Source organism: Dermochelys coriacea, chromosome 2, assembly GCF_009764565.3.
Source record: "Dermochelys coriacea isolate rDerCor1 chromosome 2, rDerCor1.pri.v4, whole genome shotgun sequence".
Classification (NCBI taxonomy): domain Eukaryota; kingdom Metazoa; phylum Chordata; order Testudines; family Dermochelyidae; genus Dermochelys; species Dermochelys coriacea.
Window position 1 is genome coordinate 155,019,355 of NC_050069.1, and position 19,556 is coordinate 155,038,910.

Here is a 19,556-nt window from a genome sequence, read left to right on the forward strand (position 1 = left end):
AACACAACTAAGGATAAGTTCATCAAAACCTCCACCTAAGACATAAGGAGTATTGAACTCAGTGACTGAAGGTTGCTGCAATTTGTGAGTCATGGGTGGCAATTTCATTTTGAGGGGAACATAATCAAAAGTATTTTCTGGGAAAATATAGGATGTGAATGCTTCCAATGGGAGAAGTATTGGGGATGGAGAAGTGGGGAAAAGGGAGAGAAGGATTTGGGGCTGCATTACGGTTTTGGGGATGGATGGTAGGCAAGTGAGAGAGATTGGGGGCTCAGGTGAAGGTGACATGGGATCCCCAAGCTCTGCCAGTGCATCCCAACCCCCTGACCCTCCCATTTCTATCATTGGACTCCATCCTTCCTGCACCCCAACCACCCTGCACCCCAGCATTACAAGTGCACTCAATGCCCTGATCCCAACCTTCCTGTACCTCCCAGCTCTAATAATGCACCCCAATGTCCCTGCACCACCAGCTCTGTCAGAGCAACACATCCAATCCTGCACCCCACACTCTGCCAGCATATCCCACCCAATCCTGCATCCTATGGGCAGCACATGAACCCCCCCAGTTCGGGGAGGCTGGCCCCCGGCCCTACCACTTCTGCCCGAGGCCCCTCCCCTCACCGAAGCCCCAAGCCCCCCACCGTGCATGGAGGAGACTCACCCCAAGTCCTGACCCACGGGTACTCCCCAAGTCCCAGCCCTGCTGGCTGCCCCTCCCCAGTCCCAGCTCGAGTGGCCCCAGCCCCGGAGCACCGGGCAGCCCAAGCATCAGGTGGTAGGGTTGCCAACTTTCTAATTGCACAAAATGAAACACCCTTGCTCTGCCCCTTCTCCAAGACCCCACACCCGCTCACTCCATCCCCCCTCCCTCAGTCGCTCACTCTCCCCCACCCTCACTCATTTTCACCAGGCTGGGGCAGAGGGTTGGGGTATGGAAGGGAGTGAGGGCTCCAGCTGGGGGTGCGGGCTCTGGGGTAGAGCCAGAAATGAGGGGTTCAGGGTAAAGGAGGGGGCTCCAGGCTGGGGATTGGAGTGCAGGGGGTGAGGGCTACAGCTGGGGTGGGACCAGAAATGAGGCATTTGGGATGCAGGAGGGGGCTCCAGGCTGGGGCCAAGGGGTTCAGAGTGCAGGAGGCAGTGCAGACTCTGGGAAGACATTAGGGTGAGGGAGGGAGCTCTGAGCTGGGGCAGAGAGTTGGGGTATGGGATGCAGGCTCTGGCCAGGGAGCACTTATGTCAGACGGCTCCCAGAAACAGCCAGAACAACTGGCTCCCAGGCGCGGGGTCTGGGGGCTCTGTGTGTGGCCGCAGGCACCACCACTGCAGCTCCCATTGGCTGCAGTTCCCAGCCCATGGAAGCTGCGGAGCTGTCACTCAGGGTGGGGGCAGTGTGCAGAGCCCCCATGGCCACCCCTGTGTCTAGGAGCCTGACATCGGCCGCTTCTGGGAGCCACGCGGAGCCAGGGCAGGCAGGGAGCCTGCCTTAGCCCCACTGTGCTACTGACTGAACTTTTAGCAGCCCGGAGCCGCCAGGGTCCATTTTCTGCCAGATGTTCCAGTCAAAAATCAGACACCTGGCAACCCCACTGGGAAGCCTCAGCCACCAAGTGCTGGGCGGTCCTGGCAGCCCCAACACCACACGCTTCAGAGGAGTGACTGAGCAAGGGCAGGAAGAAGAGTAGCCTGGGCTGGGACCAAGGGGGAAGAGCAGGATGCATGAGGGGTCCTTGGGGTGAAGTGTGGGCAGGGCCTGGCTGTTAGGGGAGGATTAGTCTCCCCTAGCCTACAATACCCACCACCCATGCTGCACCCCCAGCCCTACCAGCGCACTCCAATCCCCTTGTGCCCTCCATCTCTGCCACTGCAGCCCAACCTTCCCGCATCCGACCGCTCTTCCAGTGAAGGAGACAGGTGTGCGTGTGACACTGGACTGGCACAAAGAGCCAGGGGCGGGGAAGAGACGGGCAGTGACAGGGACAAGCTGGTTGTGGGGGGCGGTCAAGCTTGGTGGGAACAGGCAGAAGGCCTGTGCCCACTACAGCACACTCCCCTGTCCCCTGCACAGCCTGGCATGGAGCCCAAGATCCCTTGTGTTTTATCCCTCCTCTGCTGTCCAAAGACCAGTGAAACCCACGGGCAAACGTGTGTCTCACTCCCTCGGGCCGCCCGTCCGCACACAGGATGACAGCCTACTGCTGCTGCAGCCACGCCGCTGGCGCGGGCAGTGGAGCCAGGCTGAGGACTAGCTTCCACGCTGCTCTCCAGGGGACGCTTTCAAATCCCGCCCCACGAGCACAACGGGGGAAGGGCGCGAAGCGAGCGCCAAGCCCCTCTCCAGGACAGAGCGAGCCCCCGCACAGACAGTAGCGCAGAACTTTCGGCGCAGGCGCAATGGAGAATTGGGAGGGAAAGGGTTGGGCGCAAGTGCAATAGAAGAAGCGTGGGGGGGGAATTGTTTCCGCGCTTGCGCAGTGAGCCTGAGGTGCCGGACTGTCGTTCTGCGATTCCGGCGGCGAGGGCGGCGCCTGCGCACTGCGCGCCTGTCAGTGGCTTCCTGGGAGCTGGCAGTGCAGGTAACGAAGTGGCAGTTTTCGAGGCCGGTGTCGCTCCGCCTGGCCCCTGCGGGGAGCCGGCTGCGCGTGGGCCCGGTGGCCTGTGGACAGGGCCGGGCTCTGGGACCGGGGAGTCTCCCACGCTGGGCCGGGCGCGGCGGGAAGCCGCCCCCGCCACAGACCGCGGCCGGCCCGGGTGCGGGGCGGGTTGGGGGATGGGAGTGGGGCGGGTGAGGCTGGCCCAGGTGGGTTGGGCGCGTGGGGGCGGGTGAGGCTGGCCCAGGTGGGTTGGGCGCGTGGGGGCGGGTGAGGCTGGCCCAGGTGGGTTTGATGCTGGTGGGGGAGGATCAGGATGGCCTTGTGGTGGGTTTGGTTTGATGAGCTGTGCAGATATTGTGAGGAACAACAGTTCTTATCCGTGTGTGTGGCGGTGTGACCCTAACTCGGCAACCTGGGGTCCTGTGCAGGTCCCAACCACCATCGGGTCCTTTTCCTTTGTACTGTTGGGATGCAGGTGCAGTGGGATAGATCAGATAGGCCCTGTCCATGTGGCATGCTTTCAAAAGAGTTCAGGTGTCCTCTTATTATTTCTGATCTTGGAGGGCTTTGGTCTGAATTTTAGGATTTGTTATCTTTTATTTGCAGAGGCCAGTGCAGAAGAGTAGCCAGGGACTCTTTAAGCAGCCCTCTTCATTGCTCATGGCTTATGGAGTCCAAATATCACATGTGTTCAATGTGGGAAGCAGTTTTAAATGTTGCCCTGTTACTTCCCTGATGTAGTTGCTGTCCTGAAGAGGTTGTGCATTAGGAGCCTCTTCTGAAGCACAGAAGAAAGAAAGGGCAGGGTGGTGCAAATTAGTCTTCACTCTTTTTTTCTCCTCTTAGTTCCTTATCACTCATGACAAAATCCCAATTCTCCCTCATATCTTGCAGCACTCTTCTCCCCAACTCTTCTTTTCTCTGTCCCTTGAAAAATGTCAGTCTCATAATTCAGTTGTACAAACTTGTTTTAAAACAACTATTGTAACATGAATTTAGATATCTATATTAGCTCCCTTTGTGAAAGTGCCTTGGGCACTTTACATCAGTAAAAATTTTAACCAGAATATCAGAAACCTATATTATTTTTCTCTCAGTTCCCAGAGTTTTGTACTTGCAAAAAGTTCTTTCAGAATTAGTTCTTAAGTTATAGTCCAATGTTTATATTCAGGGTGATTCCAGGTTAGGACTGGAGATTTCAGCCTTGGGGCTTAAGCTTCCCCTGAATGAAGCATCAATCAGATCTGAGATAAAAAGGATCAGGACCCAAGGGTCTTTTATACAGATCCAGGCCTTCTCTTGACAGATAAGAGTTCTTAGGTGAACAACAGGTTTCAGAGTAGCAGCTGTGTTAGTCTGTATTCACAAAAAGAAAAGGAGTACTTGTGGCACCTTAGAGACTAACAAATTTATTTGAGCATAAGTTTTCGTGAGCTACAGCTCACTTCATCGGATGCATTTCACCAGGCGGTTCTGAATGGCGTTGTGGCGCAGCTGCCAGGCTCTGGAGTGGGGCTTGCAGCTGCACAAGACATGGGGCAGGGTCTCATTGGAGTAACCGCACTTCCTGCAACGCTTGTCTTGGTTCCCGTGGCGGACGGCTCCGTTGAGCGGGAGGCAGTTGAGCCAGGTGCGGTGGATGAACCGCCAGTCGGCGAAACGGGTGAAGCTGCCCCCAGCGAGGAAGTGGTTGCTGTAGCTCACGAAGACTTATGCTCAAATAAATTTGTTAGTCTCTAAGGTGCCACAAGTACTCCTTTTTTTTTTAGGTGAACAACAGGCAATCATGGGAACTTTGAAGGAGGTCTATTTCCTAAGCATCACCAGTAATTAGCTATACAAATTAACATAAGGCAATTTATCCATTAGGCTGTCTATCACAAACTTTAAAGAGACATAGAGACAAAGACATTATTTCACCCAAGATTAATCTAAATGTTAATATTTCCTTTTGATCTTTGAATCAACAGGTATAGTGAGAGACAGGAACTGCCTGTTTACATGGCTAACATTTAACAAGATATGAGTACACACTAGAGCTGTCAAGCAATTAAAAAATTAATCGCACAATTAAAAAAATTAATTGCATGATTAAACAATAATAGAATACCATTTATTTAAATATTTTTGATGTTTTCTACATTTCAAATATATTGATTTCAATTACGACACAAAGTACAAAATGTACAGTGCTCACTTTATTTTTGATTACAAATACTTGCACTGTAAAAACAAAAGAAATAATATTTCAATTCACCTAATACAAGTACTGTAATGCAATCTCTTTATCATGAAAGCTGAACTTACAAATGTAGAATTATGTACAAAAAGTAACTGCATTCAAAAATAAAACCATGTAAAACTTTAGAACCAGAAGTCCATTCAGTCTTACTTCAGCCAGTTGCTCAGACAAACAGGTTTGGTTACAATTTCTCGGAGATAATGATGCCCACATTATGTTTACAATGTCACCTGAAAGTGAGAACAGGGGTTCACATGGCACTGTTGTAGCCGGTGTCGCAATATATTTACATGCCAGATGTGCTAAAGATTCACATCCGTTCATGCTTCAACCACCATTCCAGGGGACATGCATCCATGCTGATGACGGGTTCTCCTCGATAACGATCCAAAGCAGAGCAGACCGATGCATGTTCATTTTCATCATCTGAGTCAGATGCCACCAGCAGAAGGTTGATTTTCTTTTTTGGTGATTCGGGTTCTGTAGTTTCTGCATTGGAGTATTGCTCTTAAGACATCTGAAAACATTCTCCACACCTCGTCCCTCTCAGATTTTGGAAGGCCCTTCAGATTCTTAAACCTTGGGTTGAGTGCTGTGTCTATACTTAGAAATTTCACATCGCGTTTTGTCAAATCTTCTGTGCAAGTGTTCTTAAAACGAATATGTGCTGTGTCATCATCCAAGCCTGCTATAACATGAAATATGTGGCAGAATGCAGGTAAAACAGAACAGGAGACATACAGTTCTCCCCAAAGAAGTTCAGTCACAAATTTAATTTTTGCATTTTTTTTTAACGAGCATCATCAGCATGGAAGCATGTTCTCTGGAACAACGGCCGAAGCATGAAGGGGTGAATGTTTAGCATATCTGGCATGTAAATACCTTGCAACGCCGGCTACAAACATGCCATGCAAATGTCTATTCTCACTTTCAGTTGACATTGTAAATAAGAAGCAGTCAGCAGTATCTCCCATAAATGTTGTTTGTCTTGGCAAATGACTGAACAAGAAGTAGGACTGAGTGGACTTGTAGGCTCTAAAGTTTTACATTGTTTTGTTTTTGAGTGCAGTTATATAACAACAACAAAATCTACATTTGTAAGTTACTTTCACGATAGAGATTTCACTACAGTACTTGTATGAGGTGAATTGAAAAATACTATTTTATCATTTTTACAGTGCAAATATTAGTAATATAATAATATAAAGTGAGCACTGTACACTTTGTTTTCTGTGTTGTAATAGAAATCAATATATTTGAAAATGTAGAAAAATATCCAAGAATGTTTAATAAATTTAAATTGGTATTCTATTGTTTGAGTGCCATTAATCACAATTTTTTTTATCGCGATTAACTCAAAAATTAACCGCGCAAGTTAACTGCAATTAATCAACAGCCCTAGTATACACATACAGTTAGTATCACCTCTAATTTCTAACAATACAGTGTAGTTTTACATTTCAAAGTTCTAGCCTATCTACCATGGAATGGCCTAATTACCATTTTATACTTTCTAACATGTCTCTACAGGTTGGCTCTGGTTCATTTATCCTGCAAGCGGCTTAACCCTTTCTGGTCATGCCTCACACTTTGTGTAAGATTCATTGCAATTATATAACAGCAATGATTTGCTTGATGATATTTTAATTAGTTAATATCACGGGGCATCACAGGATGTGTTATTGGGGGGGAAGATATGACTGGGTGGAAGTTCCCTACTGTTGTCCTAGTCCAATCAGAGAATAGAGTTTCTGTGTTAATTTCCATAGTCCAACCTCTGGCCTCGTTGGGGTGCAGAGGAAAACAGGGTAGTCGTTCCAGTGTCTGCTGCTGAGGTTTCTCATGGTTTTCCCAAACAGCAGCTGAGTGAAATTGACATGATTTTTGTTAGCTTGCTGCTACCTTCAGTGTTGAGTAGTAGCAGTGAACTAAATAGTCTTGTTGTTTGCACTCTGTAGCTGCTTAGGAAAACCATGAACAGCAGCAAAGGCACTGAAGCTGTCTGTCTACACTCTGAGAGAGACAATACATCACTGGTTAATAAGTTCACATTTAGAAGATTACCTTGACAGCTGTAAATTTGAAAACCTTATTTTTAAACTTAATTTTATAAAGAATTTAAACTTTAACAGTTTAGGCCTTCTTACTTACCAGAATAATACCTCTTATGTGCTACTAATAAGTGCATTTTTCAAATTCTATTAAATGATATAATAATTTGCTAATAAAGCCAACAAATCCAGCATATACACTTTATTTGTGTCTGTCCAGGAGGAGATTGTCAACCGTCAATGAAAATACCATCTCTACACTAAATCCACATCTAAAATTAAGTTAGCAGAGACTGAAGATCAGATTGAGATGAGTCTGGAAAGCCCACAAAGCCCCCTTATTAATACAGTTTGTTAAACACAGGTGCTTAGAGACAGGTGGAACTGGACTAAGATTGTTAAAGTCAAAAAATGGTTCCTTGAAGTGGGACCTCACCAGTACCTTTTCAAAAATGGTTGACACACTCCCTTCACTAAGGAAGGTGTCAATGATCCTCATAGATCAGGATGGGCAAACTAATGTCCAACCTAAACCTCCCTTTATGCAATTTAAGCCCATTGCTTCTTGGCCTATCCTCGGAGGTTAAGAAAAACAATTTTTCTTCCTCCTTCTTGTAACAACCTTTCACGTACTTGAAAACTGTTATCATGTCCCTTCTCAGTCCTCTCTTTTCCAGACCAAACAAACCCTCAGTCTTCCCTCTTAGGTCATGTTTTCTAGACCTTTAATTATTTTTGTTACTCTTCTCTGGGCTCTCTTGAATTTTTCCACATTTTTCCTGAAATGTGCCAAGAACTGGACTCGGTACTTCAATTGAGGCTTAATCCACGTGGAGTAGAGCAGAAGAATTCTCATGCCTTGCGTACAACACTCCTGCTAATACATCCCATAATGATGTTTGCTTTTTTTGCAACAGTGTTAAATTGTTGACTCATATTTAGCTTGTGATCCACTATGATCCCCAGATCCCTTTCTGCAGTACTCCTTCCTAGGCTGTCATTTTCCATTTTGTATGTATGCAACTGATTGTTCCTTCCTAAATGGAGTACTTTGCATTTGTCCTTATTGAATTTCATCCCATTTACTTCAGACCATTTCTCCAGTTTCTCCAGATCATTTTGAATTTTAATCCTAACCTCCAAAGCATTTGCAACCCCTCCCAGCTTGGTATCATCCTCAGATTTTATAAGTGTACTCTCTGTTCAATATCTTCATCAATGATTTAGATAATAGCATAGAAACGGACCCAGAACTGATCCCTGCGGGACCCCACTCGTTATATCCTTCCACCATGGCTGTGAACCACTGATAACTACTCTCTGGGAATGGTTTTCCAACCAGTGTTGCATCCATCTTATAATAGCTCCATCTAGGTTGCATTTCCCTAGTTTGTTCATGAGAAGGTCATGCGAGACAGTATCAAAAGCCTTACTTTACTTTCTTTACGTTAATACAACTACAATACCCACCTGCTGAAGTGAAGAAACAGATTGACAGAGCCAGAAGAGTACCCAGAAGTCACCTACTACAGGACAGGCCCAACAAAGAAAATAACAGAACGCCACTAGCCATCACCTTCAGCCTCCAGCTAAAACCTCTCCAACCCATCATCAAGGATCTACAACCTGTCCTGAAGGACGACCCATCACTCTCACAGATCTTGGGAGACAGGCCAGTCCTTGCTTATAGACAGCCCCCCAACCTGAAGCAAATACTCACCAGCAACCACACAACAAAAACACTAACCCAGGAACCTCTCCTTGCAACAAAGCCCGTTGCCAACTCTGTCCACATATCTATTCAGGGGACAACATCATAAGGCCTAATCACATCAGCCACACTATCAGAGGCTCGTTCACCTGTGCATCTACCAATGTGATATATGTCATCATGTGCCAGCAATGCCCCTCTGCCATGTACGGTGGCCAAATTGGACAGTCTCTACATAAAAGAATAAATGGACACAAATCAGACATCAAGAATTACAACATTCAAAAACCAGTCAGAGAACACTTCAGTCTCTTTGGTCACTCGATTACAGACCTAAAAGTGGCAATTCTTCAACAAAAACCTTCAAAAACAGACTCCAATGAGAGACTGCTGAATTGGAATTAATTTGCAAACTGGCTACAATTAACTTAGGCTTGAATAGAGACTGGGAGTGGATGGGTCATTACACAAAGTAAAACTATTTCCCCTTGTTTATCCCCTCCCCCCACCCTGCTGTTCTTGTCAACTGCTGGAAATGGCCCACCTTGATCATCACTACAAAAGGTTCCCCCTTCCCCCCCACTCTCCTGCTGGTAATAGCTCACCTTTCCTGATCACTCTTGTTACAGTGTGTATGGTAACACCCATTGTTTCATGTTCTCTGTGTATATAAATCTCCCCACTGTATTTTCCACTGAATGCATCCGATGAAGTGAGCTGTAGCTCATGAAAGCATATGCTCAAATAAATTTGTTAGTCTCTAAGGTGCCACAAGTACTCCTTTTCTTTTTGCAAAAGCTTTATTAAAGTCAAGATATACCATGTCTACTCCTTCCTCCCCCCCCCCATCCACAAGGCTTGTTACCCTGTCACGCTATCAGGTTGGTTTGACACAATTTGTTTTTGACAAATCCATGCTGACTGTTACTTATCACCTTGTTATCGTCTAGATGTTTGCAAATTGATAGCTTAATTATTTGCTTCATTATCTTTCCCGGTACAGAAAGAAAGCTGACTGGTCTGTAATTTCCTGGGTTGTCCTTATTTCCTTTTTTATAGATCAGCACTATATTTATTTACATTTATGAACTTGCCACTGAAATAAGTTGCTTTTTTTAACAATGCAAAAACAGATTAGGTTATGTATATTGTTATGCAATTTATAAATTAGGTGTTAGTCTTTGGTGGATTTGGGAATTTACGAGATACTTAGAGTATCTCTAAACTGCATGTGGGAGTGAATTTCCCAGCCCAGATCCACAGACTCATGTTAATAGAGGTTGTGCTAGAATACTAAAAATAGCTGTGTAGGCATTGCTTTGATGTTGTAGTTCATGCTGGAACTGGGCTGGGAGGCTCTCTCCCAGATGCAGTGTAGATATTCTTAGTGACAGAGTGTGAGAACATACGCTTTTTGGGTTTTGTTTTTCAGTGCATTTTTGTGTTTAAATAAAAGCCTTCAAAAATGTCAAACTTGACATATATTCTTCAAATCAATACTACATATGTGCTTGTGCTTTGTCTGGAAAAAAATGTTCTGAAATAACAAAATACTTGAAGTGTCAAAGGAGCGTATTGAGTGTTTGTGGTACTTTTCCCTTTAACAGAAGGATATACTGTGTTTTTTCCTTGAATAGATTGTATGTTCAAATATGGGAAGGGGAAGTGGATAAGAAGTGGGAGGATCTAAAGATATTATTACCCAGATGAAAACTGGTAGGATGAAGTTAAGACTGAGGGTACATATCAGTAATTTAGAATAAAATACATTCAGGGATATTGTAATTGTTAAAAAAATAAAATAAAATATTAGAATCCCAGGCAATTCAGAGTTAAGGTTAAAAGAAATCCAAAGGTGTTAAAGTATGAAAATGCAATTTGGGTTCCCAAACTAGCTTAACTTTTCCCCATCGCAATAGAATAATCGTACAATTATGCTTAAAGTATTTGTGGTGTTGATTAAACTTATTTTTTAAAAGACACATTGAATTTTTTTCCCCCCCTCCCCATGAAAAATCCTACAAAAATTGCTCTATATCAAAGTGGCTTCTATTATTTCGAGTTGGACTGAAGCCACAGGTTACCCTCAGTTGAGATGCCCTCTTTCAAATTAGCTCTTTCCTCCCATTTTTCTCAATAGAGGTGAAGCCAGCCTACTTTCAAGGAAGTTGGTAGCTCCCAATACTGTTAAGAGGTAGAGAGCAACATGGTGAGGTGTTGGTGAATGGTGGCATTGGCCTTTTTTGTTTGCTGCTAGTAAAATGACAGACATTTTGAAAAGTGCTTTTTTTTTTTGGTGGAATTATCTGAAGAAGAAGATTGTTGTTCAATAAGGCTGGTGTATAAACTTTTCCCTTCTGAATGATAAAGGCAAAAATGACCATTATCTTAAATCTTCAAATGTACCCTCTGCACAAGATTTCACTGAGTTTTAAAAACATGGGAAATTTGAAGAGAGAGCCTTCCATGATTTGCATCCCTGGGTGCTAGATCAGAGCAGTCCTTGTAGCGCTCCAAGCACAAGAATAGCTGTTTTATATGGCCCTTGCATGGAGAATTCCTTCTCGTATGCCTCTCATTCCCCCTTAGCATCCACTCTAGGTGCATAATCTGAATCCTGATTTGCAAAAGGAAAATATTAGGTTTGCAGTCAAATTGTTGACACACTTAATTAGAGCAATTTGTATAGCAGTGTTTTAAGGAAGAACTATTAACCAAAGGAAATGCTTAAAGTAGAGCGATACAATAAAATGCTTAATTTTTTTTATATTTTGCTGCTGTCTTACTGGTGTTTATAATAGTGATGCTATTTGTTATACTCTTGTTGCCAAAATTGGCTTTCTCTTTAAGTAATATATTGGAAATTTTTATTCAGAAGTGATAAGTAACTATCAAGTTGAAATAGATTTTTCTAAACATTTTATGCCTTTCATTCAGGCCTGTTAAATTATGAAGGCTTTTGCATTTTGAGACACTGTTCAACAATGGAGGAAACAGACAGGGAAGCAGTTGCAACAGCTGTACAAAGAGTAGCTGGAATGCTTCAGCGACCTGACCAACTGGATAAAGTGGAGCAGTACCGCAGGAGGGAAGCTCGTAAGAAAGCCTCAGTGGAAGCTCGACTAAAGGTATGAAACTAATAGAGCTGAGCATCAACAAAGTGCATAACAAAGCAGAAATCTTTACTTTATGTTCAGATAGTTCTAAATCGTGGAGTTTAGTCTTTGCTCAGTACAATCAGTATGCCAAAGTACAATTGTACAATACGTGCTAAATTTTGCATGAATGAAAGCTGTATATTGATTGTAACTTCATAATTCATTGTGCTTCTAGATAATCACTCAAATACCCTGAATACCCTCGGACCCTACAACTGCTACCGTTCCGCACTAGGCACCCTCTATTCCTTATGCATTTTAATATCTAAGCAAACAAGGCTCTGTTATAATAATTGGCAATTAATGTTTCAATAAAACTTGAAGATTGCTTCTTAAAAAAGATCCATTCTAAAAATTTAGCCACTGATTTTACTTAGGTTTATAGAGGATCCCTGCAGATTCTAAAGAGGGTAGTATATATGATTCAGGAAGGGAAAGGCACCTGTGTCCTGTGTGAAGGCTGGGAAAATCCTTTTCCTGTTTGCCTTTATTTAAATGTTTAGATGTGTGAATTTGTTGAATTCTTATTAAATAATAAGATAATAAAAATAATAAATAAATTTATTTTAAGCAACAGTAATTTGCGATATGCATCTGAATATCTGCTAGTGCCAGTAGGCTCTTAAATGAGGAGTATTATTCTCCCTGTATCTGCAGAAGGCTGGGGTAGAAGGTTTTTTCAAGGAAATGAGAGTGGAACTTCATAACTTGGTTCCCCTTTCCTGAAGATCCAGTACCCTAATGATCAAAGGAGGGGAACTGACAAGAATTTCTTATCTCGGGTTTAATAATCCAGCTAAGGGAGGGTTCACAGTTATGAAAATGGAAATGAAAGTTAAGTGGCAATGATAGATGAGGTAGTAAAAGACCTGGTATCTACCTGTAGCTGTATTGGGTCTGCAGTGATGACAGAAAAATATGGTATTATAATTAAGAACTGCATATCTGACTTGGAAGACATATAGGGAGCAGATATTTAAGAATGAGAATAACACTTGCAGTTTACTTGTTCTGAGGATCTCAAAATGCCTTAAAAATCTAATTAATTTAGCCTCACAATACCTCTTTGAGAATACAAAAGTATTCAGGGCTCCCACTTGGTTCTAGAGCTTCCATCATGAGATTGCCAATAACTTCTATAACTCTGAAGGCTTTTTGTCATGTTCAGGGTGCTGGTTTGCATGTCATGTTCAACTAAACCATTAATACCTCAGTTCCTCCAGAATAATTCAAGTCAGTTCTTTTCTGACTGAGGTAAGCAACAGAGTTTCCACTGACCTGTAGTTGCTTTTGACATATCTTTTGAAGTCTCTTCCAGTTTCTAGACCTACTGTTTTCTTTTCTGATTACCCTGTTCCAGCTTGGTCATTCTTCATTTTTAAAAATTACTTTATTTTGTGGTCTGACTTCCATCAACCCACTGTATTATGTTAACCCACTGTACTGGACACGCTTCGATGCATCCCAGCTGATCTTAAATGTTGTCCGACGCTGGAGACCTAATTGAAGAGTTTTTGCTTAATAGGTGCAACTGACTCTTATAGAATTGTGAGCCATTGTTACTATCCCCCTGCCTTTACAAAAGTGAGAGCTGCTGCTGCTAAGCTATGTTGGCTTCCTGTCACACCAGCCTGTCTGCCATGCCAGCAAACTCTTCAAGACTCAGTCTAAATCTTGCCTTGCAGGTCAGTGAACCCCAATTCCCAAGTTCCCCGGAGATTGTCCCCCTTGGAGTGTCCAGTCCTGTTCACTGGACACTCATAGAAATTAGTAGGTTTGCTGTCTCAAAAGAGGCAGAGCACACGTCAGCCTGTTAAGTTAGCTGAAGACTCACACTTCAGTTTAATACACGTACTTAGAGGATTTTGTAATAAAACAGGAATAAGTTTGTTAATAAAGAACAGAGATTTAAGTGATTCTAAGCAAGAAAAATAGAGATGGGTTTGGTTACAAACAAAACAAAATAAAACACACTTTGTAGTGATTAAACTTAATCTTTGCCTTAGCAGTTCTTATTCTCATCGTTATCAGCATTTCCAGCTCTCCAAGTCAGGGTACCCAATATTCACAGAATCAAAAGGTGCTGTTCCCTGTATTCCGTAAGTGATGGATAACTAAAATGTTATCCCCTTCAGTTATCCAAAATCCATTGTCTCTGCCTTAAGAGCCAGGAAGGCATCCTGGAGTGCAGACTCTGTCCCCCAAGTGTACGCCGCAAGCTACCATTTGTTAGCTTGATTGTTTTGTTTACCTTACATGGAAAGTACTGTCATTGTCCTCTGGTTTACAAAGTGTGATCCAGATAGGTAAATCCATATTCCTTTGTCTAAGGCAGGCTGGTTTATCAGCTCTCTCCCCAACATATTTTAGGAACCTATTTCCAGCACACATACCTAACTCATTATACACCACCCATATATACTTCATGCAATGATGTTCATAACCAGTGTGTCACTAGTTTTCCTAACAGACCTTATTCGATGCACTTTTATAGTACAATAATGCTGTATACAATTCATTGATTAAATTGCTTATTTTTGGAGGTTCAGATCCCATGTCTGGACCCTGGTTGTCACACTGACTCATCATGTGCTGACTTGTAATGGTTCTTGACTGTGTGGAAAATGCATCTGAAGTAAAGTAACTTCTCTCTTGGGTTGTGTCTCCCAAGGAGTCCAACTACTGTCACTTTGCAATGGAGAAATTTAATTTAGTCAGTGTGCTTGGTGATGGCTTTGGATTTAGACCCAGTTCTTATAGTGGAGACACTTCAGCTCTCCTGTTTCCTCACAGTCCTGAGGATGTTGAATGTTAAGTAGCATTGTATTGGGGCATCTCTCCTAGTTCATGAAGAGTGCTGGGTCTCTGGTTGCTTCACCGCTTTGTTCTCCTAACAAATAAGTACTCATTCATGCTTTTCCCCCACAATATCTCTTCTCCATTTTCATCCATGGATAGGGAGAAAAAGAATTAACAGCTTTATAGAATGCTTCAGTTATAGCTACATTCTTAATAGGCATGGTATAAATAGGTGTCTGGATCATTATGGTCCTCATAGGTTTGCCAGTGCAACACTTTTAGTCTGAGCTTCTGAAGAAAGTTTAGAAAACATCTCACTCTGCCACCCCATTATCCCAGTTAACAGAAAGTACATACATTTTACCCAAGGATGCAGTTGAATAAATAGTTTCCAAGCATCCCTATGGCTGCTCGATTATTGAAATAGTTATGGTTTGGTTTAAATAAAGATTTTGCCCAGGATTAATTGATATGGAGTAGTGATGGTATTCATATGACTGACTGTCTTACAATCTTTCATAAATGCATTTTTGATTTTTTTCTCTCCTTTGATAAAAACTACCCTATAGATTCTGAAAAAAAAGTTGATGATTTGTACTTTTCAGGGTTTTTTATATAGGTATATTCTTTTGTGATCTTCTTTTCTTTTATTTCTTTTTTTGTAACACCATCTCATAGAATCCCAGGGTTGGAAAGGACCTCAGAAGGTCATCTAGTCCCAACCCCTGCTCAAAGCAGGACTAATCCCCAATTTTTGCCCCAGATCCCAAATGGCCCCCTCAAGGATTGAACTCACAACCCTGGGTTTAGCAGGCCAATGCTCAAACCACTGAGCTATCCCTCCCCCCACAAGAGATCTTGGAGTCATCATGGATAGTTCTCTGAAAACATCTGTTTAACATATAGTGGCAGTCAAAAAAGCTAACAGAATGTTAGGAACCATTAGGAAAGGGACTGGCACCAGCAATGTTGGAAGACAGGATATTGGGCTAGATGGACCATTGGTATGACCCAATATGACAGTTCTTATGTATAACAATAAGATACTGGTGGAATAGCTGAAAACATAAAAAAAGACCTTAGTTTTACAATGTTAATATATAGTAAATTAATTTAATAATTCTCTTTACAGGCAGCAATCCAATCACAGTTGGATGGGGTACGAACTGGTTTAAGCCAACTGCATAATGCGTTGAATGACGTAAAGGACATACAGCAATCTTTGATAGATGTCAATAAAGACTGGCGACAGAGTATCAACACCATAGAAAATCTCAAAGATGTTAAGGATGCTGTAGTCCAACATAGTCAGCTGGCAGCTGCTGTAGAAAACCTCAAAAATATCTTCTCAGGTAATTCATCACAAATCTTTGATGTATGATTTGATAATCACAAATTGAAAGAAAGTATATTCAGATGGCATTAAAGACTATCTTATTGGAAAGGGAAGATGTTGAACTTAGTTTCCCTTTCTTAATTAATCATTACACTTAACCAGACCAAATTTGCCTTTGGTTATGTACATATAGTCTCAATAACTTCAGGGGGGTTGCATCGTTTGATAGGGGGAGTTTACTGGAGGGAGTTTACTTTGCATGAGGTGCAAGAAGATCCCAACTACTGATATTATAGGGAATAGAGAGTACACTGACTATTCCTACAGCTTTATGTGTATTTTAAACAAAAATAAATGATGCCTTCTGTTGGCTATATGATTCTATAAATCTGAGATATTGTAGTCTATAATCAAAATAAAGATTATGATTAAAGATGTAGCACAGTCATTAAAAACCTAAAAATGATTTGCAGCAATTCTTGAACGTATCTGTGAGCCATTACTTAGGGACAACACTAAGAAATAGAACTCATTAATTTTCTACTCTTGTTCTACAGTCTCTCTTGATACATTTATGGTTTTGTAACATTTGTTTTTGTATCCTAATAGTGTCATATTACTAGTTTTTCCTTTTTGTCTTTTTATTTTTCAGTTCCAGAGATCGTTAGGGAGACTCAGGATTTGACTGAGCAAGGGGAACTTCTGCAAGCCCATCGAAAGCTGATGGACTTAGAGTGTTCTCGTGATGATCTGATGTATGAGCAGTATCGTATGGATAGCAGGAACACCCATGACATGAATCTCATCCATATTTACTTTGGGGATATGCAAAAACTCTCTGAGGAGCTTGCCAAACAACTCTGGATGGTGGTTCAAAGATCTCTAGTTACTGTTCGTCGAGACCCAACCTTGCTTGTCTCAGTTGTCAGGATAATTGAGAGGGAAGAGAAAATAGACAGGCGCATGCTAGACCGGAAAAAACAAACTGGGTTCATTCCTCCTGGCAGGCCAAAGAAGTGGAAAGAAAAAATGTTCAATATTTTGGACAGAACTGTAACTACCAGGATTGAAGGCACTCAAGCAGATACTAGAGAATCTGACAAAATGTGGCTTGTGCGCCATCTGGAAATCATACGCAAATATGTCCTTGATGATCTGCTAGTGGCCAAAAATCTAATGGTTCAATGTTTTCCCCCACCTTATGACATTTTCAAAAAATTATTGAGCATGTACCACCAGGCTTTGTCCACACGCATGCAGGATCTCGCTGCAGAAGATCTGGAAGCAAATGAGATTGTTAGCCTTTTAACTTGGGTTTTAAATACATATAAAAGGTAAAGGCAACTTATTTATTTTAAACTGTTTTATTAGGGATAGTTTCAAATAAATAAAAAATATTTTACATATATAATTGGATTGTATATGCAGATAAGGGTGCAGATATGTGGTGAAATATTATTATATGCTGATAGACCCATACGTTCTTTTTGTAGAGCTTGTATCATGTTTTGTGTAGAACTATTATACCTAGCTAGGCATCTAGATTTTGGGGATGCGTGTTTTTGTGTGTATCTATACATATTTAAGAAATAGAAAAAGGGACTCCTTTCTAAACAGAAAGCAGTGTAATCTTAATTCAAGGTTACTGTTGCATTTCTTTGTTGCACATTCGAAGTAGCTCTCTGGCTAAACCCTAATGCTTCTTAAATGGCTTTGGTTGTGATCTGTTTGCTATCTCATTTTCTTGCAAGTTTTTAGCATTTTAATGCAGTGATGCATTTGCTTGCACCTGTTAATCTGAAAAAATCTTTGTTTGCAGATTTAGCTGAGTATTTTCCAGAGTTCAATGGACTATGTTCACATCCAAGTTTACTGAAAACATTTTCTGTAAACTTCTACATGTATTTGTGACCAAAATTTTGGGCATGGGTAACAGTCCCAGGAAATGTTTGTGGTTACCTACTTTCCACTTCCACATTCAGCAAGGGTTCTGGCTGTTCGAATTTCAGTTGGTGATTACTGCAGTGTAGAAAAGAATTTCCACTGAAATTTTCTCCATGGTGGGGAGAATGTGGTGGCCTGAATTTCTGCCCAGAAGTTGTCTCCTATGGTACTGTGAAGTTCTTTTTCTGGTTTTCTTTTATGTGGTGTGATTAATGTTAGGACAGCATCAAACACATATTTGTGATTTAAAAAAAAAATCTTATTCATACAAAGTAATTAGGAACAATAGCTTGAAAGGCAAAACTGTCTTCCCAGTGTGTAGGATTGGGGTTATTGATTCCTTGCTCATTTAGTTTATAAAAAAAGCCTTTAGGCAAACACTAGGTTTATACATGTTTTGTGGTTCTTGCCTCATGGTGTGTAAATACCATTCTTGTTTACTTAACTCTTCTCAGTGGCTGGCATTGACTTGAATTGTACACACTTTCTTTATAGCTGGTTGCTTGGTTTTGCTATAATTTTCTTTGGTTAGTTGAGTCTGGTCTAAACCTGTTAGGTATTAAGTAGTATTTGACAATGAATAGGCATGAAACATAATCACCCTGCAGAATTTTTTGTGACCAGCTCCAGGATGCATCTTGAGTCTGGAAATCTATACTTTCAGTCTGCCTTACAAACAAAAACAATAATCAACAAAAAACAAAGGAAAAAAAACAACAACGATGAGCAGAAGATATTCATACTCTTCCTAACTAGAAAAAGTTTCTAAGTTAATGCCCTGCTTCCTGTCTACTCTAGTAGTTTATTTGAATGTAAAGAAATGCTAAAGAGGGCACTGGTGCGTGCTCTAGGCAACTTGAGTGTAACTTAAAAATAAATGCAACCGATTTCAACATTAGCTGCCAGTGATCATGGTTAGAAATGGAAAACTTTTCTTCACTGAAGATGAATTTACAAATCTCAGGAAGGTCATGTATAGTGCTCATATGAAATTTGAAAGAAAAAGGAATTCTAAAATAGTCAAGTTTTATTTTGCTTTCCCAAAATTTGGCTTAGAAGCTGTCTTTGAGTTGAATCTATGTCTAATAGCTGAGTAGAGGAGAAATTAAGTGAGGCTTGGAGTGAATTAAAGGGCTTAAATTGCTTCCTCTCAAATAAATATTTAATTCTGATAGATTGGCTGACTTTTACAACTGTCTTTTAAGGAGTTGAGATCCTTGGAGTCCTGGTGCTATTTCTTTATACAGCCAAATAAACTGCTATACAGAAAGTGTCCTAGAAATACTTTACATGACTGCATTAGAGTCGTGGCCTAAATCCAAATTTGTGTGTTAGCAGACACTAATAAGCTGTTGACGTTAAAAATGGAGGGAGGGGAGTCAGCCATGAGATCTAGGGCAAAGCCAGACTCTGAAGCCCAGCCACCTTCATACACAACTGTTAGAAATCTGATTTTACCACCTGGGTGATATCCATCGCCCCTATATCATTGCCCATGTTACAGTAGAGTTAGCTGGTGATGGCATAAATGGATGGGATTGACTCTTGCCCACCTAAGAGCCTTGTGACTGGTGAGGGTGGGGAAGTATTAACATAGTACCTTCCTCCTAATCTCCTGGATACTGCAAGGGGAAAGAGAGGAGTCTTGTGGAGAGGAAGAATGATCTTTTGGTTAAGGTCTAGGATATCCAAGGTGTGGGCTCTATTATTAGCTCTGC

The 19,556-nt window shown here is 41.9% G+C and overlaps 1 protein-coding gene across 3 annotated transcripts in view; it reads left to right on the forward strand.

Annotated features, from left to right (window-relative positions):
• The first annotated feature begins 2,363 nt into the window (after window positions 1–2,363).
• Window positions 2,364–19,556, forward strand: part of EXOC3 (exocyst complex component 3) — a 35,897-nt gene continuing 18,704 nt past the window's right edge. The window contains exons 1-4 of one of the 3 annotated variants that reach the window (XM_038391899.2): window positions 2,364–2,579; window positions 11,539–11,729; window positions 15,691–15,910; window positions 16,547–17,228. In XM_038391899.2, the coding sequence (XP_038247827.1) occupies window positions 11,586–11,729; window positions 15,691–15,910; window positions 16,547–17,228 (1,046 nt within the window). In that variant the 5' untranslated portion in view covers window positions 2,364–2,579; window positions 11,539–11,585. Of the gene's footprint in view, window positions 2,646–11,538; window positions 11,730–15,690; window positions 15,911–16,546; window positions 17,229–19,556 lie in introns of those variants that run through there. The other 2 variants (XM_043508516.1, XM_043508517.1) reach the window with 2 other exon arrangements.